The sequence below is a fragment of the Phyllostomus hastatus genome, unplaced genomic scaffold, assembly GCF_019186645.2.
Source record: "Phyllostomus hastatus isolate PE091 unplaced genomic scaffold, TTU_PhHast_1.1 phas_scaffold_78, whole genome shotgun sequence".
In the NCBI taxonomy this organism is placed as follows: Eukaryota; Metazoa; Chordata; class Mammalia; order Chiroptera; family Phyllostomidae; genus Phyllostomus; species Phyllostomus hastatus.
The window spans coordinates 14,761,315-14,788,695 of NW_025334041.1; the positions used below are offsets into that span (position 1 = coordinate 14,761,315).

Consider the following 27,381-nt stretch of genomic DNA (forward strand, 5'->3'; position numbering starts at 1 on the left):
TCTTCTTTTAAAAAATATTTTATTTATCTATTTTTAGAGAGGGGGAAGAGAAGGAGAAAGAGAAGAAACATCAGTGTGTGATTGCCTCTTGCATGCCCCCTACTGGGGACCTGGCCTGTAACCCAGGCACATGCCCTGACTGGGAATTGAATTGCTGACCCTCTGGTTTGCCACCTGTCCTCAATCCACTGAGCTACACCAGCCAGGGCTTAAATGTATTTTCTTTTTATTTTTAAGATTTTTCATGTATTTATTTTTAGAGAGGGAAGGGAGGGAGAAAGAGAGAGAGAAACATCAATGTACAATTGCTGGGGGTCATGGCCTGCAACCCAGGCATGTTCCCTGACTGGGAATCGAACCTGCGATGCTTTGGTTTGCAGCCCACACTCAATCCACTGAGCTACGCCAGCCAGGGCTAAATGTATTTTTTTAATCTTTGTTTTGGATTTGTTACCTCTTGTACTCCACCCCAACCCCACAAATGAACAAAACAGATGTATTGATAGCCTTTCATCACTGCAGTGGAAAGATTATTTAGCTTCTGTTCAACTGCTGAGGCTACGGCACAGTTCCTGCCTCGCAGCTCTTCTCCAGGCAGCAGTGGTCTTCGGTGTCGTCTGGGCTGAGATGCGCGCGCGGGCTGTGCTGGCCCCGCGGCCAAAGCTGGTGCCCGTTAGTCATCCTCTGCGGACACTCAGAGGCTGCTCTCTGGGATCAGGCACAGGAAGAGTAGTTTCTGTTAAGCACCAGCTCTCAGTAGTTTCTATTAATCGTTTTTCTCTTACAGACATGCTAAATCATGCAACTGATTTTTCTTTTCTTTTTAATTACCTGCTAGGAAGCTTAGGTCAAATTTGTATAATAGTAGCATTTCTGGCTTCATCTTGTCTTTTCTGTTCAGGTCCCTATGCCTTTATTTCTTTGCTTCCTTTGTTTTATGTCTTTCTAGGTTATGTGTACTTTGTAAGCAGCATAAAATCTTTCTGGAACAAGGCCCAGAAAACAAATAATTATACAATCATGGCAAGACACAATGGGACAGATATCTGGGCAAGTTACACATTAGATTTAGGCTGACCAGTTAAAAGGTCTTTATCACTGTCAGATCCCTGCCCCCCAAATATAAATATATATTTCAGAACAACATGATATGAATGTTCTCAATGACATAAAATATTTCGATCTTATTTGTGCTTTTAAAAATTGGTTAAAATTAATGTAGGAGTTTTAATATAAGGACCAAAATGACAAAATAGATGCTAATATTGAACACAGGTTGTGTGTGTTTAATCCTCACCTGATGGCATGCTTATTGATCTTAGAGGGGAAGAGAAGGCAAAGGGGGGTGGGCATTGATGTGAGAGAGAAATATCAGTCAGTTGCCTCTTGTACACGCCCCAACTGGGGACTAAACCTGCAACCTAGGCATGTGCCCTGCCTAGGAATCAAACCCATGACCTTTCAGTTTACGGAACGTCACTCCAGCAACTAAGCCACACCGTCCAGTGCTTGGACAGTTTACGGTCAGTGTCAGTATTAATTTGGTCATTTTATCTAGTTATTAAAATAGGCTTTAACGTGTCCCTCTGGAATAAGTGGTATACGGTTACTGCATAACCCCCTGGCAGGCTGTAAGGTATGGTGCTTTCGTAAGAGAGGCACTGTGTTTTTGACTTAGAAACACGGAAGAATGAAGTCGTTTCAGTTGGTGTTACTCACCGATGAACAGCAACAGAAGTCACCTGACCAAGCTGTACGGGACAGGCCCTATTACAGATCTCCAGTCAAGAGCTGAGTGATAAGGCAAAGCCTTCTGGTGTTTATTCCAAGAATGCTTGTAGGACTACAGGAAGACTGCATTTAGCTGACAGCTGTGTTGAGTGTGTGACGACCTCCCGGGAAACACAGGGAACACCAAAGAAATACCAAGCTGTAAAGAATAGTATTGTACATCCATTTGTACAGTTGCTGTGTTTTTCCTAAGTGTGGAAGCCGTGGTTTGAACTGATTGCACCCTTTTAATATATTGACTAAGATAAATATATTAGTGTGATAATTTGGAAATATGTCAGTTTTAAATGGTCATGCTCAGACACAGCATTTCTATTACATAAAATCTTAGGAGTGTTTGTACAAGGGCACAAGTTTATGTTTAAGGATTTGATTGGGGTGTTATGAATTAGTGAAAAATTAGAAACCAGGCTTCCTGAAGGTCTTTAAAGTAGCACCCTCAGATGTATAACAGAATAACTGTTAGGTGAAGATAAAAGAGCCGTGGATTTTTCCCATGACTTTTCTGTGATGTGCTTATTTTATTCTCATAACTTCCTTTACTTGTCAAGAATTTCATTTATACCCTGACGGGTATGGATCAGCTGGTTGGACTGTCATCCCATAAACTGAAGCCAGTTTTATTTCTGGTCAGGGCACATACATAGGTTGTGGGTTTGATCCCTAGTTGGGGTGCATACAGGAGGCGACCAACCAATGTCTCTCTCTCTCTCCCTCCCCTCCTTCCCTCCCTCCCTCTGTCCCTCCCTCCTTTTCTAAAACAATGAAGAAATGTCCGTGGGCGAAGATTTAAAGAAGCAAATTTCATTTACTTGCCAAGAAACCTACCTTGGATATAGTGATGGGGAAATCTTCATTTTAAATACAGTCTTATTGCTCTAATACATTTAAACTTGATAACAGTCACATAGCTTTTAAATCTATAATTTGGTGACATTATAAAGTTTAAGAAAATTGTGTACAATCCTGGTCGGGTGGCTCAGTTGGTTGCATCATCAGTCTGATGTGCCAAGGTTGCAAGTTTGTGGGTTCAATCCCTGGTCAGGGCGCATACAAGAAACCACCAATGAATGCATAAGTAAGTGGAGCAACAAGCCGATGTTCCTGTCTCTCTCTCTCAAATCAGTAAATAAAAATTTTTTTAAAATTATGTGCATAAGTGACCTTTTGCATTGCACATGCTTTCAGGATGAGTATACGAGATCTTCTCGACCTGTTATGTAAACTCACGTCAACTTACTGTGGTGTTTCTCCTAAAAGAGTCCTGGTATTCCTGCTGCATGCGAATGCCCCCATCCCTATGCCAATGATAATAGCCCGATTTGTATCCAGTAAGCAAGAGTGTCCTGTGTTTCTTTTCCAACAGCAATCAGAAACGGAGACTGTTCATCTGTTTATCCCAGCCTTATCTGTCGGGGCCATTATCGGCAAGCAGGGGCAGCACATCAAACAGCTTTCTCGCTTTGCAGGAGCTTCTATTAAGGTACGCTTCTGCCAACTGTGGCTGTCCTGGTGCTTTAAATAGTCAGTTACAGAAACACGAACTGTCTCACCACCTAATATGAACTGAAGTTGCAGTCTCTCCTACGATTACATAGTTTATTTCATATTGTTAGTTTATTTCAGATGCTACTCCAGCGACCATAATTTGGGGCTATTTACCAGTTAGTTGTCTTACATCGTGAACAGTTTCTTGGACACACAGGAAGCTTGGGGGGGGTCTGATCCATGAGGGCCAAGCCCGCTTCCGAGTACTCGTGGGACAGGGGAACACGGGCAGAGGAGACGCAGACCCAGCTCTCCCTCCAGCTCTATCAGCCGTGCGTCCCTGGGCCTGGTAACTCAGCTTCTGCAGCCTCCAGTTTGCCCGTACACGCAGGAGAGGCAGCACACCTCATCAAGTTGTAGTGAGGATGCGCCGAGGGCCTGACTGCAGATGGACATTTACATCAGGACCAGGCACAGTGTAAGGACAAGTATGTGGCAGGAGCCATTACTAATAAACCCACATTAATCGCTGCCTCTTTGTAACTTCCTTCCAGAAGGCTTTCATTCTACACTTCTTCAGTCAGGCTTGTTAGCGGAACCTCTCTGGCACTGCCACCTGACAGTGTCGTAACCCCTCGATGGTCTGTTACAGATTGCTCCAGCTGAAGCCCCCGATGCTAAAGTGAGGATGGTGATTATCACCGGGCCGCCAGAGGCCCAGTTCAAGGTATGTGCTCTCGAGTCCGTGCACGGGCAACAGAGGAATGGATGCGGAGACTGTGATGCCTTCTCTCCAGGACCTCCATGGCCTGGTGTCTCCCTTACATGGATCTCATACATTTATGAGAAACAGTTTCTCACTGGACATTCCTAAGACTAAGAACACAGTAGAAACAACCCAAATTACATTTCAAAAATAAACCAAAAGCCTTTGTTTTAATTTTGAGAGCTCTGCAGGGGTTGCTGGACTTGGATTTACCTAGCTCCCTGAAAGAGCGTTTGCTCAGTGCCTCGTTATCGGATGTGAAGGTGAGACCTTAAGGCGGAACTTTACAAAGCTGCCTGGTTAATATGCTTTGGAAAACCTGTTCCCTAATTGTTCTTGTCCCCGAGAAGCCTTAACCTTGCATTAAAACGCTCCCCTTTCATCTCACCCTCGGAGTACCTCTTAGTCCTTGTCTGTAGTTTGTTTCCCCACGAAGCTCCTCTAACCCTTCACATGTTACAGGCTGTTGGTGGCATTTGTCCTGGTGAACCACTGCTCACAGTACTGGGGTTCGGGGCCCATGGAGCCGGAACGCGTCACGTGTATACTGAACGGTGGTGCAGCTGGGTGATAAAGAGCAGACACTTAGCGGCCCGGCTGCTAGTTCAACTCCCAGCTCCACCATTCACCAGCTCGTGACCTTGCACAAGCTACTTAACCTTTCTCTTGCTAGTTCCTCATCCATGAAATGGGGATTGAAAGTTTAAACCATATGTAAGTGCTTAGAATGGCGTGCAACACACAGGAGGCACAATATAAACGTGGTGTCGGTGGTATGCAACGGACTCGGGGTAGATCAGACTAAGGCCCTGCCAAATCCTCAAATTCACAAATACATACCTTTGAGTATATGATTTCTTCTATAAAACTTAGTGTCTTTGTCATCGGTAAAAAGCAACTACTGAATTCTAAAGAAACCAATGTATCCAAACCCATGTCATATTCCTACCACTTCGCTGCTGTGTACAGGACAACTCTCAAACCTGAGTTCCCTTAGCTCTAACATGGCTAAAAATAGTGCCGACAAGTCCCCTCCCCCTACATTTTAAATCCTCACTTTCTTTGACCTGTGTTTTCAATGGGCCATTTTTCTCTAAAAATACAAATTCACTTCATTTGCAGGGAGAACAGGAAACAAAAGGAGCTGCTTTGAGATGTGTGGGTGCAGGCTGTCTAGGCTCAAACTCAGGTCAAGAAATTGACTCCCTCACACCAGCCTTGTGGTCCACGCAGGGAGTTCAAATTATAAGTCAGACATGTTGAAAATTGCTTCCTATCCTGAACTTATGGGATCAACCACTTTTAGTTTGAAATCTTAAAAGATACAGGCAACCATCAGTTATTACTCGTTCCCTCTCGGTGCTCAGTGCTTCCACGGTGCAGTTTCTATAATGCTTGAATGCTGGGAAATCCAGTTTGTTTCCCTTCATCCTCCAAGGCCCACACTGTGCAGTTGTCTTAAATGGAACGTTTAAGAGGAGCTCTAATGCTTAAATCTCACTTTTGTGACCACAGATGATTACAAACAGATGATTACAAAGAGAATTATTTAGAGATCTCAGGAAGAGTAAACTTCCTAACCCGTATTTTTTCCTATGAATTCATTCTGGAGCTTCTGTTTTGGAGGATGACGTATGTCCCCAGTGTCCTCTGTGTTAATGGCTATACCCGTGGCCTGAAATTGAGGATAAATGGAATACATACCAAGATTGGATTTGGGTTTGCTTTTTTCCCCTGTACCCGCCTCAAATGAGCGTATTATTTCTGCACCAGTGAAAATGTGTTGGGTACTTTAGTTTGTGGTTTGCCCTGGCAGCTTGTCAAATGAAACCAACTCTGATTTCTGTTTCCTTTAGTGTCAGGCAGAGCAACTCACGGGTAGTCCATCCTGGGAGCGGTTTCTTATATGGAACTTCCAGTTGTACGCAGTAGGTGACAGGGTGCGCTGACTGTAAATATCAGATGCTAATGTTAACTTGATTCTGGAGCTTTATGACTCCAAGTAGAAACCACCTGGCAAAGAGGAGGAAACAAACGACCCCTCTCAGCAGTTTCTCTCTGAGCCTGGCACAGCTGGCTCTGCCGTTCTTCCCTAGTCTCCTTTGCTCAAGAAAAACAGAATTGCTTCCTTATTGACTGTAGGAGTGGTTTCGACTTGGTGGGGGGCAAATGGCCATTTGACCACTAAAGTGGTTTATTTTTAGTTGCGATGACAACTAATTAACTGCCTTTAACCGCTGTCAGAAGAATATGGGTTATTCTGTCATCAGCTGTTCAACCGCCTGGTCTGGGGTGCGCAGTACTGTCGACCTTTCCCAGGGCTCTCTAACTTCTCTGTCTCGTAAGTGGTCTTCAGCCTGCCCCGCGTGGACGTGTCACGGCGGAGGGCCGATCCAGCACGTCTGGGCCGTCCTTAACGTTCAGGGACCTTTTGTATCTCCAGCGGGAATGATGCTGAGATGGTGTTTTCATCTGTAGGCTCAGGGAAGAATTTATGGAAAAATTAAAGAAGAAAACTTTGTTAGTCCTAAAGAAGAGGTGAAACTTGAAGCTCACATCAGAGTGCCATCCTTTGCTGCTGGCAGAGTTATTGGAAAAGGAGGCAAAACGGCAAGTACTTCAGCAAAACCTGTGCAGTGGTATGAGAGGGAGAGCGCTGAAAAGTACTTGGGAGTTCCAAGTCCCTGAGTTGTGGCTGATGTGTAAAAAGCAGGACCGCCTGGGCCAAGGTTTGGAGGAGGTTGCCTTCGGCTCCTCCTGTGTCAGTGCTGGTGTCAGCTGCTGGTGGAAGGAAGACTTCTCTGACTGCTTTGTGTGAGAAGACTCTCATACTTACAAGGGGCATTTAGCATTTTTCGGCTGACATAACTCAGCTTTTTACATTTTTATTGCACAATGACGTAAGAAAAAATTTTTAAATTTCGTCTACCTTTATAACTTGTACTTCTATAACTGAAGAAAGAAAATGGTTTCCAGTTTTTCTTTAATATTGGGTTGGTCAAAAAGTCTGTTTAATTTCTTTCTGCAAAATAAGACATGTTTTCATTTTCACCAATAACTTTATTGATTTGGATATTTTGAGTATGTCTGCTGTCTCCTGCTGTTGGCTTCTAGTGGGCAGATGCTGCTAAACACCTTCCAGTGCGTAAGACCAGCCACACAGCAAAGATTTGGCTAAAATGTCAATAGTACCAGGAGATTTCACAAACCGCTTCTGACTCCTTCAGTCAGTCACAGCACCTTCTCTATACACTGCACAAATCTTTATTTGCGTTTCAATTGCGTTTTTACCTTTCTTGAAATAATAAAGCATAATACACCAAAAATGTTGCATTATCTTCTTCCATTTTCAATATTAAAGTGGCTGCACAAAAATTCACCAATTTTGATGTTTTTTTTTTAAAGGCAGGCTGACTTGACAGGTGTCACAATAGAATCTAAACAAAACTGTTTCAAATGAAATTAAAGACACCTAAGCCCTACTAGAGTCATCATGTAGAAAAAACTAGCCAAACTTTTTGGCTAACCCAATACGTGTAACTATGTTGTTTTCAAAGCTATTTACAATTTTCAAGTGATTGAGAGGGAACACTTTGGAAGCAGACTCTCAGGGTTTGAATTTTGTTTTCTGTTCCCTTCTATAACTCTAGGCAAGTCAGTTTCTTTGGCTAAGCCACAGTGTTCATCATCTTGCCACGGGGACAGTATTCAAAACTGGACGGGATCATTAGTGGATGGGTTGGAATTTGTGGAGCTGTAGCTAGTGTTTGGCACACAGGAGGTGCTCTGCATGTGGCAGCTTGAAAACACAACTTGACAATTTGTATTTATCTTTTTCAGGTGAATGAGCTCCAGAATTTGTCTAGTGCAGAAGTTGTTGTCCCCCGTGACCAGACGCCTGATGAGAATGATCAAGTGGTGGTCAAAATAACTGGTCACTTCTATGCTTGCCAGGCAAGTGGGTTCTCACATGATAAGTTAGTTTGTTGCTTCTTTCTCAAAGGGAAGCAATTTTCCTATGGGTGCCCCTACCCCACATAAATATTTAAAATTGTTTAGTGCCAAACACCTTTTTTTTAATTTATTGATTTTTATTGTTTTTCAAATGAGTTGGTTCCAGGCAGTAGAGAATTCAGGGTAGAACAAAGACTGAAGAACACACTTTGACAGGATTCTGGGCTGGGTTTACTCTGACCTCACAGCTGAGGTTGAAACGGCAGAGAAGGGGTAAAGAGACGAGCCACTGCATGATGATGACGATTTATTTTATACAAAGCTTGTTCTGAAATGTACAAAAGGCTCCAAGACAACACTGCACTGTGGCTGTAGGTGGCGAAAGTTATGATGGGAAATCCAGATGTTAAACAGGAATGGAATTAGGGACTGCCATCGCCCCGGGAACCAGAACAGCTTCACTTTTTGTCAGATTTCTCAATTCCACCTGTGGGGGGCAGTTTAGCTCCTGGAGTGTGTTCTGCTTGAATGCCTTATCTTCCTCATCCATCTTCTTGGCCTGTTTCTTGGGCTGCTCCAGGGGTGGCTTCTTGCCACCGTTGCGCAGGACATGCAGCTGCCACCACTTCCTGAGACCCTGCCCCAGAGGTCCCATGCCTGCCTCTGCCTACGCCTCCAGCACAGGGCCTGCCGATTCTAGTGCCAAACACTTTCAGTCCCTGCTTTAGTAGGTTATGCCAGAGACCCTACTACCTACTAGCAAACTAAACGAATTAGTATGTATAATTAATCTCCAAATAAACTTCTATATGAAGTTCTTGAAATGGAAAAGTAGAACACCTTTGACCAGGTAGAAATTTCAAAGTGCTGTCCTTTTGTAGGTTGCCCAGAGAAAAATTCAGGAAATTCTGACTCAGGTAAAGCAGCACCAACAGCAGAAAGCTCTGCAAAGTGGACCACCTCAGTCAAGACGGAAGTAAAGGCTCAGGAAACAGCCCAGCACAGAGGCAGACGCCAAACCAAAGACGGATTGCTTAACCAACAGGCGGGCGGCCGAACCCCCGTCCAGAATCACATGCACACGTTTCTACCTAGCCACTTGTTTCTGAGGACCAGGCGACTTTCGAACTCCTGTCTCTGTGAGAATGTATACTTTATGCTCTCTGAAATGTGTGACACCCAGCTTTAAAAAGAAAAAAAAAAGGGGGGGAGGGACGAAAAGAGAGGAGCTCTGCACTTCCCTTTTGTTGTATTCTCAGTGTAACAAATGTTCTAATTTTTCTTAATACTCCCCCATGATGCAAGACATTGGCTCCATGATGCACTCGATAAACCCATCAAATAAACACAAATCGATTGCTCCTGAGTCAGAAGAGATACAGGAACTGAAATATGTTAAGCTACTAGCATAGAAAAACTGTCTGTTGTGTGTGTACCTGACACTAACATGAATAACATAAGGGAAGTGCTGAATGGTGTTGGCAGGGGTATTAAATGTGCATTTTTACTCAACTACCTCAGGTATTCAGTAATGCAATGAAAGCAATTTTTGTTTTTGTTTTGTTTTTTTTTTTGAAAATTTTATATACTTTATAAAGATAAGTCCAACTGTTTTTTAAAAAAATAAAATTTAATTAGCTAACAGGAAAATAACAGAAATTTTACTTCTGGTGACAGTAAAGCTGGAAAATTAATTTCAGGTTTTTTGAGGCTTTTGACAGTTATTAGTTGGAAAATACAATAAATGTTCAGTGACATGGAGCAGTGCCTATATTTGGAGAGCAGCAATACCATTTTTTTTTTCCCGTTTTCGGTAGGGAAAGTTTTCGATGGTACTAACAGAGCAAAGTGGTAGCAGGTGGTTTTGGAATGGCTAGTTTAAATGGCTTCAGGAGACTTCATTTTTTGTTTGGCTATGTGATTGAATGCATAAGCGTTTGTGCTTCTGACTATCACTACCTAAAGAAAGTGCGTCAGTGGAGAGAAGCAGCCCCTGTGGACTGTGAACTGATTGGCAAAAAGCAAGACTCAGCTTGTCTTAGAGGATGCTTAGCTCGCCAGCACACCTCAGAGCAGTTGGGCTACCCTTTGCGCAGACCCCAAATGAACTGCTTTGTGGAGACCGCCGGGGCAGTCAGGTGGTGTGACCGTGCAAAGGCAGTGAAAGGCTGTATCTGCATGTGCCAGGCACTGTCATGAGCCTCGCTAAGCTGTTTGGAAGATTTGTAAACAAGGATAAGTCGAGGAAAATGAAAGGCCACCTAAAGTAATACATAAAATGCAGCAGGATTTCTGTATTCTCTGCAACCAGCTATTGTGAGAAAACGATTTTGGGAATATAGTTTGAATGACTGTGAAAAAACATTCAACATTTGATACCGAACTCATTTGTCTATCCCGTAACTCTATGGCAAAGGCCAGAATGTACGTTCATGTGGTTGTGGGGGTCTCCAAGGCCACACTGCTCTCAGAATTGTGTTGCTTTTGTTCCTAAAATGTTCACAGTCATCCTGTTACATGGATCTGAAGGACATATGTAATAACCCCTCAAAAATCATTTTGCCTCATTTGTATTTCAAGATGAATTTCTACAGACTAGGTAAGTTTTTCTGATAACCAGCATATCAGACATTTTGAAAATGACTTGAAATGTTTTCAGAAAACCAGTTTATTTTGTAGTTTTAGCCAAAAAGTGCCCTTTTTGTCACTGAATTCACCTAGCATTCATACTTTTTTTCTCCCCGAACAGTAAATTGCTTTAAAAAATAAAAATCATGGACTGGCTTTTGGGTTGGTTCTTAGGTGAGATGTGCTTATGGCCAGAGCTCTTCCTCAGCATTTGATTTCTCCACTATTTGTTGGTATGTTTTGTTGTTTTAATACAGATAGGTGCTACATTTATATCTGCTGGTTTAAATTCTGTCATATTTCACTTCTAGCCTTTTTAGTGTGGCAAATCATGTTTTACTTTCAATGAAGCATTGGTAATGGAGTATCTGGTAGTAGCTAGGAAATAATTCTGTAACTGAGTTTGTACTCACTGCATATGGATCATTCCTCATTTGTAATGTGCCCCAAATGCAGCTTCAATTTCCAGATACCTTGATACAGAATAAAGTTTTTCATCATTAGGTGCAGCTTGATGTGTAGTATGTTTTATTTTTGGTCTTTTCAAATGTGAATATAACTTATACATTTAAACAGACTTTGAGTAATACCATGTAATCTCAAGTTAAGCACCAATACCTAGTGGTAAATTATTTTCTCCATTCCATGGTACTTGAATGTAAATCTTGATAATACTGTTGCATATGAACTAAGAACTATAAGCTTTGAGTAATAGGAACAGTGGGGTGGTTATGTGTGTTTTGCTTTATTAAAATTTTGGCTATTCTATTCTACGTAATAATACTTACTACTCAAGCAAAATTAGTTAAAATCTGAGCAGAGAGCTCAAGTGAAGCACAGGACCCCATGAGAGCCCCAAGGACTCCTGCTGGGATATCAGCGATGAAGACGTGCCTAGAACTGTAGCTGACGCTCACTCACCTGCAGTCTGCACATCCAGGTGTCGGTCAGCGCGAGTGCCCGCAGTCAGAGGATTTGTTCTGACAACAACTTACCCAGTTAGGTGGGGTTTATGAGCTGTATTTTGAGAAGTGACTCAGTCTCAATCTGAAATGACTAAAACAGTATTTTATTCACATTTGAACTCCACTGGAGTCAGGGAAGAAGTGTCATCTTCTAGTCCAAGAATGAAGTCTTCAGGCAACGTCTCAGGTGCTATCTGAGCTAACTGGTCATCATAAGAACGTAGGGTCCATAATTTCTCTAGTTCATACTTTTCTCTGGTTTCTGGAAGCATCAAGTGAATCACCATGCTGCCTGTCATGGACAGATAAGAGTGACAATGAAGAAGTAGTCTGTTTGCTGCTGTTCTTGTGACCTCACGACCCTCTGTGATAGTTTGTCACTCAGTGTAACCACAGGACCTCAAGCAGTGGCTAAGTGTGGACCACAGACGAGCATCACCTGGGAACTTGTAGGAACTGCAAACTGTGGACCCCAGCCAGCAGAAGACCGGGGAGGTGCCGCTGTGCTTTGCTCGGTGCATCACAGAGGAGGCACATGATATTGGTACGTAACATCACTCACGTTAAACTTCAATGTAACTTTATCCAAGTGACTAACAGTGAGGCCTGTTGCCTTTCTCTTGGGAGACAAGTCTCCAAATGTGTCACATTTCTGCACATCCTATGAGCAAAGCACTGCCTGCCTTTTGTTCTGGGCTATCTTTTTCAAGGACGTTTATGGTGAATAGCCACAAAGAGATATTCTCTCTCTGGAGCAAAAGGCAGGTTTGCTTATAGCAATGGTTCTCAATCAAGGGCATTTTTGATGTTCACAATTGGGGGCGGAGAAAGAGGGAGGGATACTGCTAAACATCCTACGATGCACAGGACAGTCCTACCCACTCCTACTGAACTTACCTGGTCCAAATGTTAACCGTGACAAAGCTGGGAAACCCTGACTTACAGCTTTGCCAGAAAAAGCGTCTTCCACCAGAGCAAATGCAGGCCTCCCTCTTGCCCACTGTAAACCCTAATCTCAGGGTTCCTCTTAGAACTGTGTCTGGGGCCCGGGGCACCCAGTGTAAAAATGCTGCAGCTGGCTACTGCTGCTGTAATAAATTGCCCTTCAACTTCCACCTGGAATAGTCTTGAATAGTCTTGAGTCTTTTACCAATATCCATGAAACTGGCTGGCTAACTTGTTAGTTTACGAGTAAGATAAAATCTCAGACCCCCTCATAGTTCTTGGCGTTACTTTTTTGTGTTCTTGTGTGAAAATACTTTGAAACTATGTATGTATTAATACCCAAATCTGTTAGGTCTTTTTAAAATTCCAGTCCTGTACCTGGAATGCCCTTCAGCTTCACCTTGGCCAGGTTATTTAAGACCAAGGTTAGGAAGACCAAGCCTTCTACCACCACTAAGGGATCCTCTCCCATCTCTACCCTGGTACACATCCTGTTTGCCATCATCTTCCTGACCTGACTCATTATGTACATACGAGGTTAGCTGAGCATTTCACATGTAAGACCACCTGGCTTATAATGAAACATTTCAAACAGTTTACATGGAGCCCTGGTTGGTGTGGCTCAGTGGATTGACTGCTGGTCTGCGAACCAAAGGGTCATGGGTTCGATTCCCAGTCAGCACACATGCCTGGATTGCAGGCCAGGTCCCTAGTAGTGGGTGTGGGAGAGGCATCCACACACTGATGTTTCTCTCCCTCTTTTTCTCCTTCCCTTCTCCTTTCTAAAAATAAATAAATCTTTAAAAAAATTTCCATTGAAAAATCTAGAATTTTACATGGGGAGAAGACTGGGCAATTTGATCTCAATCCTTCTGTGACTGAAAATAGTTCAAGGTTAATGCAATGCCAAATATTTATCTTTCAGATGTGCCCAAACAACTTACCAAAGTCCACACACATCCAGTCTTCAGTGTCCTTTCCTTCAATCTTCACGTGTGGCTCGCTTTTACATTTTAGGAACTTGTACTGAAAAAAGGAGAGGTCATATATTAAAGGGAGAATAGATAAGGGAAATCTCTGATCTGATGATATTTTTTTCTTGGTCTTAATTTGGGACCTAGCTTACAACATTCCTCATACTTTGACCCATAATTAATATAGGGAGCCCTGGCTAGGTAGCTCAGTTGGTTGCAGGGTCTTCCCATGCACCAAAAGGTTGTGGGTTCAGTTCCCAGTTGGGGTATACATAAGAGGAAATGGGTCTGATTTTCTCTTCCTCCCTTTCCCACTCTGTCTCTGAAATCAGTGAGCATGTCTTCAGGCGAGTATTGGGGGGGGGGTGGGTGGGGGGGAAACCCTTAGGAAAACTATTTTCCCCCTAAATCCTTCCCAACTCCTACACTTCTCTCCTGAATCCTGGCCAAACCCTTCTGATAGGGCCACTGTACCCATTCACCACAGTGTCTGTGGTGCAGAGAAAGGCCGGGTTCATTCAAGGTCAAGCTCGCGTGCATCATCCCTTCTGTCCATGACGGGATGGACATTTCTTGGGGGCGGCAGATGCGGCCTTCCCGCTTCAAGGCTAGCTCTTCTCGGTCCATTTCAACTGCCTCTACGGCAGTGTTAATGGGACTTTACCATCCCACGTCTCTACTCCCAAGAGGTAACCTCGAATGGTCTAAAACAACAGATATACTACAATCTTAGAAAGTACACTGAAGTCTCAAACTATGACAACAAAGAAGGACATTAATGATAAAGGGACAACTAACCAAGATGACAGAACCACTATAAACGTATACGCATCAAAACCCAGAGCTCCTAAACATATGAAACACTGGCAGAATTGAAGAAAGAGAGAGATGGTAACAGAAATACAGAAGACTCACTGCCCCATTTTCAGTAATGGAACAAGATCAGTGAAGAACGGAAGACGCGAACAACACTACAGCGCAGCTGGACGTAACAGACAGTAACAGAACACCGTACCCGCAGCAGCAGCAGATGTGTGTTTACGCGCACATGGAACATCTCCCCCGGATGGAGCGTGGTGGCGGGCCACGGAACAAGTTTGAATACATTTTTAAAAACTTGGAAATGGTAAAGTGTATTTCCTGATCACAATGAACATAAATAAGCAATCAACAGAGGGAAAACTAGAAAATCCACAAATATGTGGAAATCAGGAGTTAAAGAACAAATCAGAGGGAATTTAGGAAATATCTTGAGACAAATTAAAAGATAACATATCAAAGCTTATGGGATGCAGTGAAAACAGGTTAAGAGGGTGATCTGTAGCTATACAGGAGAAAAGTCCCCAGAGCAAAAACTTGAACTTACACCTGCAAGAAGTAGGAAATGAACAAATTAAAGCTAGCAGAAAGAAGGAACAATGATCAGAGAAAAAACTTGAGGCAAAAGTCAATGAAACCAAGATTTGGTTCTTCAAAAAGATCAATAAAATTGACAAATCTTTAGCTGGATTGACAAGCGAGAAAACAGAAGACTCAAATGACAAAACTCAGAAACAACTCAGGGAACATTACTATCAAGTTTAGAAAAGGAAAAAGGATTATAACACTACTATGAATGATTGTACGCCAACAGATTGGATAACCTAGATGAAATGAATAAATTCCTAGAAACACAACCTACGGAGACTGAATCACGATATGAAGTGTGAACAGACCTATTTAGTAATAGCAACAGGACTGAATCAGTCATCAAAAACCTCTCAACACAATTATATCTCAGTTTTAATAACAGAGGGGGATGGAGGGAGGCTTGACCAGTGTGGCTCAGTTGGCCATTCTGCATAGTGAAAGGCTGCTGGTTCGATTCCCAGTCAGGGCACATGGCCTGGGGTTGTGGGTTCAGTCCCCAGGTGGGGCGCTTTTGAGAGACACCTGATCAATGCTGCTGTTTCACATTGGTGTTTCCCTTTCTCCCTTCCTTCCCTTCTCTCTCAAGATTAATTTTTTTTTTAAGATTTAAGAGAACAGAAGGGGGAAAAACGCCCAACAAAGGCTTCACTGAATTCTCACAAATATTTAAACAAAGCTAACACAAATGCTTCTCAAACTCCTCCTAAAAAACACTGAAGAGAATACTTCCCAACTCATTCTGTGAGATTCACATTACCCTGACACGAAAGCCAGACAAAGACACTATTAGAAACTACAGGCCAGAATCCTTGATGAATACTGATGCAAAAACCCTCAACAAAATACCAGGAAACCAGTTCAACAGCATATGGAAAAATATATACACAACCAAGTAAGATTTATTCCAGGAATATAAAGATGGTTGCAAATGAAATCAATACAGTAAACAAAACAAGGGACAAAAACCACAGGACCATCTCAAATTCATGTAAAAAAAAGCTTTGAACAAAATTCAACATCCTTGCACGATACACTCAACAAACTAAGAATCTACCTCAGGATAATGAAAGCTCACAGCTATTATACTAAATTGTGAAAGACTAAGTTTCCCTCTAAGATTAGTAACAAGACAAGAATGCCCACTTCTGTCCCTCCTATTCAACTAGTACTAGTATTCTAGCCAGGGCATTTAGAGCAAGAAGAAATACGGGTATCCAAATTGGAAAGGAAGAGATCAAATTATCTCTATTTGTAGAAATATGATCTTACATGCCAAAAACCCTAAGGATTCTAGGAAAGGGGAGGGGGGAGAGAGGGGGAGGGAGGGAAGGAGGAACACACAGACAGGAACCATTAGAACTAGTCAATGAATTCAGCAAAACTGTAGGATAAAAAAATCAATACACAAAAATCAGTTGCGTTTCTATACACTAACAATGAAAAACCTGAAAAGAAAATTAAGAAAATTCCATCTACCATAGAATTAAAAGAATACTTAGAAATAAACCTAACCATAAAGGCCAAAGACTTGTATGCTAAAAACCACAGAATGTTACTAGAAGAATGAAAGACACCAGTAAGTGGACAGACCCTGATTCCACAGTTTGGAAGACTTAATATTGTTAAGATGTCAGCATTACCCACCGTCACCTACAAGTTCAATGCAATCCCCATCACAATCACAATGGCTTTTTTTTTTTCTTTTTTCAGAAACAGAAATCTTGATCCTAAAATATGTATGTCATCTAAAGGGACCCTAAAAAGCCAAAACAATTCTGAAAAGATTACACAGTTGGAGGTCTCAAACATCTTGATTTCAAAACCTACTACAAAGTTACAGTAATCAACAGTGATCAAGGCAGACATATAGAACAACGGAACAAGACAGACAGAGAGCCCATGTGTCCAAATGGTCTGACTTCCAACAAGGGTTTCAAATCCCTTCCATGGGGAAGGGCAGTCTTTTCAACAAATGGTGCTGGGAAAACTAGGTCTCTACATGCAAGAGAATGAAGCTGGACCCTCACCTCCAGGGGTGTCCGACCCGCGGCCCATGGGCCACACGCAGCCCAGGATGGCTGCGGATATGGCCCAACACAAAATCTAAATGTACTTAAAACGTTATGAAATTGTTTTTGTGATTATGTGTCACAACGTATTTAATGTGTGGCCCAACACAACTCTTTCTTCCAGCGTGGGCCAGAGACGCCAAAAGGTTGGACCCCCTGCGGGATTACACCATCTACAAAAACTACTTCAAAGAGGAAAACGATCTAAATGTAAGACCCAAAACTATAAAACCCTTAGGAGAAAACACAGTGAAAAGCTTTGTGACATTGGATCGGGCAGTGACTTCTTGGATATAACACCAAAGTCAAAGGTAACAACAAAAATACATAAACTGGACTTTATGGAAATTAAAATCTTTTGTGCATTAAAGGACACTATCAACAGCAAAAAGGCAACCTACAGAATCGAACAAAATACTGCAAATCACATTTGACAGATTACTATCCAGAATATACAAAGAACTCTTGCAACTTCCCCATCTGTTTGACACATGGGCAAATGACTAGAAGAGGCATTTCTCTAAAGATACACAAATGGCCAATAGGCTTGTGAAAAGACGCTCAACACTGCTAATTACTATGCAAATCAAAATCACAACAAGATACCACTTCACTCCCTTTAGGATTATTATTATCAAGTCAGAAAATAACTAGTGGCAAAGATGTGGAGAAACTGAAACCCATGTGAACTGCTAGTGTGAAGGTTAGTGATTCCTCAAAAACTTAGAATTATCATGATCTGGCAATTTCACTTCTGACATTAAAAGCAGAGACATGATGGAGTCAAAATGGTGGAGCAGATAAATCCTGAACTCATTCCCATGAACAAATCAGATATACTAAATTACAGAACCATCGTCACTGAGAACCACCCAACGACTAGCTGAACAGGACTCCTATAACTAAGGACATAAAGCAGAAACCACATCCAGGTGCAGAGGAGGGGCCACGGTGTGGTGTGAACAGGTCCCACACCCAAAACATAGCCATTAATAAACGGGAGGAACATCTCAGGTCGCCCCAGAGGAAAGAGGGGGTCCAAGTCTCCCCGGCCCGAAGCCACTGCGCTGGTAAGAGGAGTCCCATAACATCTGGCTTGGAACACCAGCAGGGGTTACATCTGAGGGAGACAGGCTGCGGGGAGAGACTGCAACTCTGCTCTTAAAAGGGTTCACACCCAAACTCACTTGCTCCAAGCTCCAGCGCAGAGACAGCAGTTCAGGGTCACTCAGGGAGGCATTAAACTGACTAACTTTAGGGTGAGGGCTGGAAGGGTAGGGACTGGTGGAAACTCTCTAGAAACAACAAGACCTGGCAGGCACCACTGTTCCTCTGTTGAGCTGTCCTCCCACACAGCTGGCAGAATCTGTCTCTCTCCATTAACCTGGCGGACACCATTCACCTGGCCCCGGGACTTCCCTGAGATCTTGTCCCACCCGTCCCACTCTCCCGACTGGAGTCTCTTCCAGAGGCTCCAGGCCCTTCGTTGAAGCCACTGGCCTCCATGTGCACTGCAATCCCTCCCAACCCCTCTCAAGCGTGGCACAAGCTGTCTGTGGTCAGACTCACCTGGCACTGTCCTCTCCCCCAAACTCCCTCAGGCTAAGCCCGGGTGGCAACCGACCACCTCGGCTTGCACTATAGCTCCTACCAGGTGGCCCCAAGCCTGGCACAAGTGGTGGTCAACCACGGCTAGAACAGTAACCTTTTACAAGCACCATGAAGCTTGGCACAAGTGCTGGCCAGCCCTGGCTCACTGTAGCCTCTCCTAAGAGGCCCCAGACCCTACACACGCAGTGGCTGGCCTCAGCTGGCATCAGAGCTACTCTGAGACAACTCCTGCCCCCAAGGACCAGCCCCTGCACAACAGCCGGTCTGCCGTACTTGCAGCCGGCCCTCACAGCCAATCGGCCCGAGAGCCGGTCCCTCCACTGATGTGCCTGCAGCAATCACGGCGCACACAACCCATACGGGGATGCGCTGGCACATCCAGCTCTGGGGACCAGGGGCACTGTGCCACTGGGCCTCACAGGATACCGTCTACATAACGCCACTCTTTCGGGAACGGGAGACATACTGGATCCACCCAATACATGGAAACGGAACAGTCCAAATGAAGAGACAAGGAAACACATTCTGAATGAAAGAATAGGACAAAACTCCAGAAAAAGAATGGAATGAAATGGATGGAGAAAAGCAATCTGTCTGATGAAGAGTTCAAAACAATGGTTATAAAGATGCACAAGACACTTGGGAGCAGAATAGTTGAAACCCAGTGACAACTTCAACAAAGAGAAAATACTGGGAAGGCCAAAAAGTCTGTTTAGTTTTTTCTGTAAAATAAAAGGCATTCTTCATTTTCACTCACAACTTTATTGGTTGGATAGTTTGAGTATCCCAGTGGAATCAAGCTGGTTGTTCTCAATGTCTCATTTGTATTGCCGTCAACTTGAACCGGTCTACCCGACCGTGGGGCATCGTCCAGCGAGAAATCTGCAGCACGAGTCTCGCAGCCCACGTTTCACACGTTCAGTCAGCCACAGCACCTTCTCCATACGCCGCACAAGTCGCTTTTTGCATTTCAATTGCATTTTTACCTTTCTTGAAATAATGAAGCACACTATGCCAAAAATGTTGCATATTTTCTTTCATCTTCAATATTAAAATGGCTACACAAAAATTTGTCAATTTTGATGTTTTTTTTTATAAGTGTATATTGATGAGATAGATGTCACAATACAATCTAACAAAACGGTTTCAAATGAAGTTAAAGATGACTAAGTGCTACTAGAGTCATCTTACGGAAAAAGCTAGGTGAACTTTTTGGCCAACCACTTATAAAAAGAACCAAACAGAACTTAAGAATACAACTAAAATTAAAAAAACAATGCACTAGAGAGAATCAGCATCAGATCAGAGGATGGAGGAACAAAGGGAATCTGGAAAACAAGGCAGTGGAAACCCCCCGACTGGAACAGCAAAAAGAAGGAACTGAGAACAGTTTAAGGGACCTCAGATGCAACATCAAGCACAACAACATTCACATCACAGGGGTTCCAGAAGGAGGAGAGAGAAATAGAAACACTAGTTGAGGAAATAATGACCGAAAACTTCCCTAACCTGGTGAAGGAAACAGACATACAAGCCCAGGAAACAGAATCACAAACAAGATGATTCCAAAGAGGCCCACAGCAAGACAATAATTAACATGTCAAAAGTTGATCAAAATTACAATTAAACTGTACAACCACCATCATTCAGAACCACCTGAAATCTTGTTAAATGAAATCCTACAGCTAAGGATTTCAAGAAGTCACACAGAGACTGGCAGGAAGGTCGGAGATGCGAAACAGGCTGGTTCCACATGTGCTGCAGGTAATAACTGGAAGGGATATTCTGGCTGTGGAAGGTGCCCACCCCCCACCAGGAGCAAGGGGTACCAGGCCCAGAAGTCCAGGGTTCCAGTGCTAAGAAGACAGTTAAGTCCCCATAACTTCTGGCTGTAAAAACCAGTGGCTGAGATGAGGGCTTCTGGAGTCCCATGCAGTCCCTCTTAAAGGGCCCACACACAGACTTACTGGGACTCGTTCCCTCTGAGCTCCAGCACTGGGGCAGCACCTCCAAACACATCAGGGACACATAGGGAGAAAATACATTGTCTGGTATCAGGGCAAGAGCTGGGGTGGGGTGGGGTGGGGTGGGGTGGGGTGGGGCGGGGTGGGGCGGGGGCACTTTCTGCCAGACAAAAGTGCTAACAGAGGCCATTGCTCCTTTTCTGAGCCCCGCCCCCCACAAATGACCTGGCAGGTGGGAGCCATACCTGAGTCTCCCTCACGGTGGCTTACACTGTTCACCCTGCCCTGGTGATCCCGAGACCCTGCCCTTCCCACATGCAGGCCCACCCAAACTGTTTCCAGTCAGAAAGTCCTACCTTGGCTCATGCTTCAGATTTTCCTGAAATCTCTCAAACAAGCAGCCTCTGGCCTCAGCATGCCCCCTACCTCTCCATAAGTGGCCCCAGGGCTGGTAGTAGTAGCAGCAGCCAGCCTTGATTCACAGCCTGACCTGGCCTGGGCACCTTCAAGCCCAGTAAAAGGAGTAGCCATCTGCAGATGACTTTGTAGCTCATGCCAAGTGGCCTTGGGCAGGACACAGGCAGCAGCTGACCTTGGCCTGTACCTCCCAGAAGGCCCCAGAGCCAGTGCCCCTGGTGGACAGCTTCAGACCATGTGGAAGTACCACCCGACCACCTCCACAGGGACACATTCAAAGCGCAGACTCAGGGGGCACCAGGGCCCTGTTGAAGTAACTCTTGCTCTGTGGGGTGGGCCCCTGCACAGCTGATCCTGCACTGGTCTCAGCCAGTCCTTTCTGCCAACTGGCCTGGGGGTAAATCCCTGCCATTGATATGCCAACAGCAGTCAAGGCTACAACAAGAGGGTATGCCCGGCCCACACAGGGTGGGGGCAGGGGCATCTGGAGCGCCCATCTTGGGTGACCAGGGAGGCTGTGCCACTTAACCCCACAGAACACCTACTACATAATGCCACGCTACCAAGCCCAGGAGATGCAGCAGCTCTACCTAATTCACAGAAACAAGCACAGGGAGGCTGCCGAAATGAGACAAAGAAACATGGCCCAAATAAAAGAACAGAACAAAACTCCATATAAAGAACTAAACAAAATGGAGATGAACAATTTACTAGATACAGAGTTCAAAACCCTGGTTATAAGGATGCTCGATCAACTAGTGAGAACCTCAACAGCATAAGAAATGACATGGAAACCATAAAGAACCAGTCAAAAAGGAAGGACACACTAACTGAAATGAAGAATAATTTATAGGGAATCAACAGTAGAGAAGACAAAGCTGAGAATCAAATCAGCAATTTGGGATATAAGGAAGCAAAAAACACCCAATCAGAAGAGCAAAAAGGAAAAAGAATCCAAAAAATGAGGATGGTGTAAGGAGCCCCTGGGACATCTTTAAGCACACTGACATTTCCAGCATGGGGTGACAGAAGAAGAGAATGAGCAAGAAACTGAAAACTATTTGAAATAATAATGACAGAAAACTTCCCTAACCTGGTGAAGGAAACAGACAAAAGTTCAAGCCACACTAAGACACATCATAATTAAAGCACCAAAGGTTAAAGACAAAAACACAATCTTAAAAGCAGCAAAAGAAAAGCAGTTAGTTACCTACAAAGGAGCTCCCGTACACTGTCAGCTGATTTCTCAATACAAACTTTGCAGGTTAGAAGGGATGGTCACAAGGTGTTCAAAGTAATGAAAAGCAAGGACCTACCACCAAGATTACTCTACCCAGCAAAGCTATCAGTTATAATAAAGGCTGTATATAGAGCTCAGACAAAAAAAAAAAAGCTAAAGGAGTCCATCATCATTAAACCAGTGTTATATATGAAATGTTAAAGGGTCTTCTTTAAGAAGAAGAGGAAAAAAAGATAAAAAATATGAACAATAAAATGGCAATAATACATATCTATCAACAATTAAATCTAAAAACAAAATAAATGAACAAACAGAACAGAAACAGACCCAAAGGAACAGAATATTCTGATGGCTGCCAGATGGGAGGGGGCTCAAGGGGATGGGCGAAGAAGGTGAAGGGACTGGGAAGTACAAGTTATTACAGAACAGTCGTGAGGATGTCAAGTGCAGTACAGGAAATACAACTGATAACATTCTAGTAACTATGTACGGTGTCGGATGGGTGGGAGATTTATTGGGATGATCTCTTAGGAAGTTATATAATGTCAAGTCACTGGGGTATACACCTGAAAAATATAATATTGCATGTTTGCTCTAACTGAAAAATAAAAAATGATTTAAATTAAAAAGATTAAGTGACTTGGTGACCCAACTCCAAAAATAAATAAATAAATAAATAAATAAATAAATAAATAAAAGAATGCAAAAAGTTACAAACAAAATCTTGCCATTTGGGACGTTAATGGACCTAGATGGCATTATGCTAAGTGAAATAAGTCAGAGGGAAAGACTAATACCTTATGATTTCACTTAAATGTGGAATCTAAAAAACAAATGAACAAACAAAACAAAAAAAAACTCACAGCTACAGAACAAACTGCTGGTTGCCAGAAGTGAGCAAGGTGGGGAGATAGGCAAAAAAGGAGAAGGGAATTAAGGAGTACAAACTACCAGTTATAAAACCAGTCACAGTGACACAAAATACAGCATAGGGAATAGAGTCCATAATAGTGTGATAATTATGTCTGGTGCCACATGGGTGCTGGACTTGTCATGGTGATCACTCATGACGGCATACAAATGTCTAATCACTATACTGTATACCTGAAACTAATACAATATCGTATGTCAACTATAATTACAAAATAAATTTAAAAAAGAGCAAGGACATGAACAGACATTTCTATACTCATGCTTATAGCAGCCTTATTCATAATAGCTCAAAGGGGGAAGCAACCCAAATGCCCATCAACAGATGAAAATATAAAATGTACATACATATAAAATATTCTACATATACTATAACACAGATAAACCTTGAAAACATTGCTAAGTGACATAAGCGAGTCACAAAAAAACAAGTAGGGTATCATTTCACTCAACTGAGGTACTCAGAGTGGTCAAATTTATAGGGACAGAGAGCAGAACGGCAGTCACCAGGGCCTGGCGAAAGGGAGAATGGGAAGTTACTGTTTTAATTTGTCCAGACACCAAGGCTCAGTTTTCAGCCCACTTATATAACCACCCTTCTCCAGACGGTCCCAGCTAGTTTTCTGGTCGCCATGGTCCCCTCTCTGACCGGTCTCCAACAAGGTGAGAGGTATGTTTCCCTGTAAAAATTCACATTCACTCCATCTGGAAAATAAACTGTGCCTTCCGTTTCCTTGACTGTAATTCAGAGGGCAAGGACTGAATCTTTTTCATTTTTTTTCTTCCCAGTACCCAGCACAGTGCTTGGGAACACCAGACATGCCCAAACATTTGAATAAAACTCCACGTCAGCACTATCCACTACAACTTTTTGCAGTTATGGGAATGTTTTATAGTTGTGCTGTCCACTATGGTAGCCATAAATCACTTGTGCCAGCGAGCACCAGAAATATGGCCTAGGACAACTGAAGAACTGAATTTTTTATTTTAATTTATAATTCAATAGCCACATGCGGCTAATAGTTACTACACAGGACAGCACTGCTCTAAAACTCCCTCTGGGTTTTACTGTCTTCTAGTCGGCCTCAGATTATTTCGTAGTATTGTTTTTTCACTATCAAAGGATATAAAACACTCATTCAAATTCTGAAACAATGGGTTTCTTATACAATCTCATTCTATGCATAGGTTTACGTCTCATGCATTAACCGTCTCAACCTTATAAGCCGATGTTTTCCACCAGTTAACGGTGCCAAAGGGATAAGAAAGCATCCTACCGTCTTCACGATGTAGTGGACCATCGCATGTAAGTGTCGGGTAGAAGTTCCACTAGCAATCACAAAATAATCTGCATATTTCATTTCTGGAGGAACCTTGATCACACAAATGTCTCTTGCATTTTCTTGCCTTAGAAGTGAAACCAGCATATCAATATCAAACTTGGGACCAGTATGATCTGAAATGCACAAAGATTTGCTTGTGTCAGGTGACCAAGTAGGAGAAAGGCAGGGTATGCACCCAACTGACAGTGAAACTGCTCTTCCATGAGAGTATTTTGATTTGAACTGTTTCAAAGACGGCAGGGCCCAGGCCTCCTGGAAGCTGAACCTGGGCAGGGGTTTCGCACAGCATCACTCCGCTTCCACAGGGAGGGTGCTCAGGTTACCCAGAGCCACCATCCATCCTTTGCTATTACCGTGTGCAAACAGAGCCACACATCAGCAACAAATGACTTTTTGTTAACTAGTACTTGAGGAAATGAGCGATATACCTTAGACGCAAAACTGTCAGAAAAGAAAGGCAAAGCGGCCCAAATTGTGGGGCTGGGGGTGATATTCTGGGTCGTATTAAATTGAATCCCAGACATAGAGGGTCACAGAACTAGAAATGCAAGGTGGAAGGGCATTTATTAGCTTGCCCTCAACTTTCATTTGAGAGGTGAAGAAACAAGCCTAGCAGAGTAAGTGCAGGAACCCAAATCAACTGATGAGAGTTAAAAGTTGAAAAGCAATTCTTATTTTGAACCCTCAAGTTTTTCTTATAAAGCCATTTGGGTTATGTAACAACCATTATCCGTAAGAACCTAATTTTTTTGTTCCTTTAGCAATTTAAATATTTTTTCTTCACTTTGGAGGATTAGAGCCCATAAGTTTATAGCTCTCTTACACGTTCCACACCAGACGCCCAAGGACCTAGTGGCTAAATTCACTAACACCTTCCCCCTTCATACCCTAGCCTTTCGCAGATGCGATCTATTTACCATCTCTCAAATTTGTAAAAACCTCCAGTAATTACAGGACCTTAAATTAGCCCCACATCCTATCAGCTCTTCGTACACCCTTCGCCCCCTACGCTGGCTCTTCCTCCGAATCTTCACGCCCCAACACTCCGGACAAGTCCATTTCTCAGGACATAGGAAGAATGTGAAGGGGAGTGAGGGCGGTGAGGCTGTGATGCCGAGGATCCGGTGTGGCCGTTCGGACGTCTGGGATTTAGGAGCCCTCATTCATCTCCTGGCCCCAGAGTCTTCACTGTGAAATGACAAAGTTGGCGCCAACAACCGTTTAAGTCCCTTCCAGCTCTGGATCTATAGGAGTTTTGTGACTCCAAGAGAAATGCATAAAAAGGGTAGCTCAGAGCCTCCTCGGCTGGAACCCAGCTTCCGGCTGCACGCACGGGGCCGCGATCGCCTTACCCCGCGCCCGTACCTGCAAGGCGTGATTCCGGGCGCCTCTCGCTGGCTGCCCCCCACGGCCGCTCCTCCAGGCCAGGTCCTCCGTGCAGGCCGTGCGAAAGGTCGGGGGTCAAGCAGGCCCGGCCGAGCGCTGGTGCCGCCCGAAGCTGCCTCGCTGCCAGCAACCGAAGTCGGTGCGCAGCGCCCACCTTGGAAAGGTGTCTACTGCACAGCACCGTCCAGAGGTGCCGAGCCACAAAGCCTCCCGGCCCCATTGCCTGCGCCGCGCGGCGACTCAAGAGGCGGAGCTTAATGGAGCCCAAGCCGCTTATGCGGCTTTCGATTGGCCAGGTCGGTGCAGCCGGCCTGGAAAATCTACGTCAGGAACAGGGGTGGAACCAGAGCCCGAAGGCGGGGCCGTGGGCGGAGTCTGAGCTCCAGCGGTGGCCTGGATAAACTGACCCAGGAGTGGGAGGCCTGGTAATTCTCCACCTTGCTTTGCCCTACATCACGTCACGGTGACGCACCGGTTGTCCTTGCCTTTTTCTACATGTAAATTTCATGAGGGCGGAATTTTTTTTCTTTATTTAATGTATTTCATTGATTCTACTATTACAGTTGTCCCATTTCCCCCCTTTATTCCTTTCTGCCCTGCACATCCCCTCCCACCTGCATTCTCCCCCTTTAGTTCATGTCCATGGGGTTGTACATATAAGGTCTTTGGCTTCTCCATTTCCTGTTACTGTTCTTAACTTCCCCCTGTCTATTTTCTACCTACCATATATGCTGCTTATTCTCTGTACCTTTTCCCCCTCTTTCCCCGCTCCCTCTCCCACTGATAACCCTCCATGCGATCTCCATTTCTGTGATTCTGTTCCTGTTCTAGTTGTTTGCTTTGCTTAGTTTTTTTTTTTTAGGTTCAATTGTTAATAGCTGTGAGTTGTTGTCATTTTACTGTTCGTATTTTTTATCTTCTTTTTCTTAGATAAGTAAGTCCCTTTAACACTTCATATAATAAGGGCTGGGTGGTGATGAACTCCTTTAACTTGACCTTATCTGGGAAGCACTTGATCTGCCCTTCTGTTATAAGTGATAGTTTTGCTGGATAGAATCATCTTGGATGTAGGTCCTTGCCATTCATTACGTGGAGTACTTCTTTCTAGCCGCTTCTAGCCTGTAAGGTTTCTTTTGAGAAATCAGCTGATAGTCTTATGGGAACCCCTTTGTACATAACTGTCTCCTTTTCTCTTGCTGCTTTTAAGGTTCTCTCCTTATCTTTAATCTTGGCTAATGTAATTATGATGTGCCTTGGTGTGTTTCTCCTTGGGTCCAACTTCTTTGGGACTCTCTGAATTTCCTGGACTTCCTGGAAGTCTATTTCCTTTGCCAATTTGGGGAAGTACTCCTTCATTATTTGTTTAAATTAGTTTTCAGTTTCTTGGTCTTCCTCTTCTCCTTCTGGCACCTCTATGATTCAGATACTGGAATGTTTAAAGATGTCCTAGAGGTTCCTAAGGGTCTCTTCATTTTTTTGAATTCTTGTTTCTTCATTCTG

At 43.6% G+C, this 27,381-nt stretch overlaps 2 protein-coding genes across 3 annotated transcripts in view; one reads left to right on the forward strand and one right to left on the reverse strand.

The window, feature by feature from the left end:
• The window catches only part of IGF2BP3 (insulin like growth factor 2 mRNA binding protein 3), a 105,197-nt gene extending 94,061 nt beyond the window's left edge, over nucleotides 1-11,136 (forward strand). For both annotated transcript variants that reach the window (XM_045828454.1, XM_045828455.1), the window contains 5 exons: nucleotides 3,158-3,274; nucleotides 3,932-4,006; nucleotides 6,524-6,655; nucleotides 7,886-7,999; nucleotides 8,881-11,136. In XM_045828454.1, the coding sequence (XP_045684410.1) occupies nucleotides 3,158-3,274; nucleotides 3,932-4,006; nucleotides 6,524-6,655; nucleotides 7,886-7,999; nucleotides 8,881-8,979 (537 nt within the window). In that variant the 3' untranslated portion in view covers nucleotides 8,980-11,136. The remainder of the gene's footprint in view (nucleotides 1-3,157; nucleotides 3,275-3,931; nucleotides 4,007-6,523; nucleotides 6,656-7,885; nucleotides 8,000-8,880) is intronic.
• A 539-nt stretch (nucleotides 11,137-11,675) lies between these two features.
• On the reverse strand, nucleotides 11,676-26,120 carry MALSU1 (mitochondrial assembly of ribosomal large subunit 1). The gene is made up of 4 exons (XM_045828457.1): nucleotides 25,861-26,120; nucleotides 24,430-24,608; nucleotides 13,482-13,563; nucleotides 11,676-11,884 (listed from the first exon to the last, which is right to left on the reverse strand). Exons 1-4 carry the CDS (start codon nucleotides 26,099-26,101, stop codon nucleotides 11,697-11,699), a joined length of 690 nt encoding a protein of 229 aa, XP_045684413.1. The 5' UTR covers nucleotides 26,102-26,120; the 3' UTR covers nucleotides 11,676-11,696.
• Nucleotides 26,121-27,381: the final 1,261 nt, after the last annotated feature.

Excerpts from the sequence above, each read along its gene's own strand:
- MALSU1 (XM_045828457.1), bottom strand. The coding sequence starts at position 26,101 with ATGGGGCCGGGAGGCTTTGTGGCTCGGCACCTCTGGACGGTGCTGTGC. Across the intron at positions 24,609-25,860 it reads CCCGGAATCACGCCTTGCAG|ATCATACTGGTCCCAAGTTT; the intron begins GTACGGGCGCGG and ends TGTGCATTTCAG. Across the intron at positions 11,885-13,481 it reads CTGGATGTGTGTGGACTTTG|GCAGCATGGTGATTCACTTG; the intron begins GTAAGTTGTTTG and ends TGTCCATGACAG.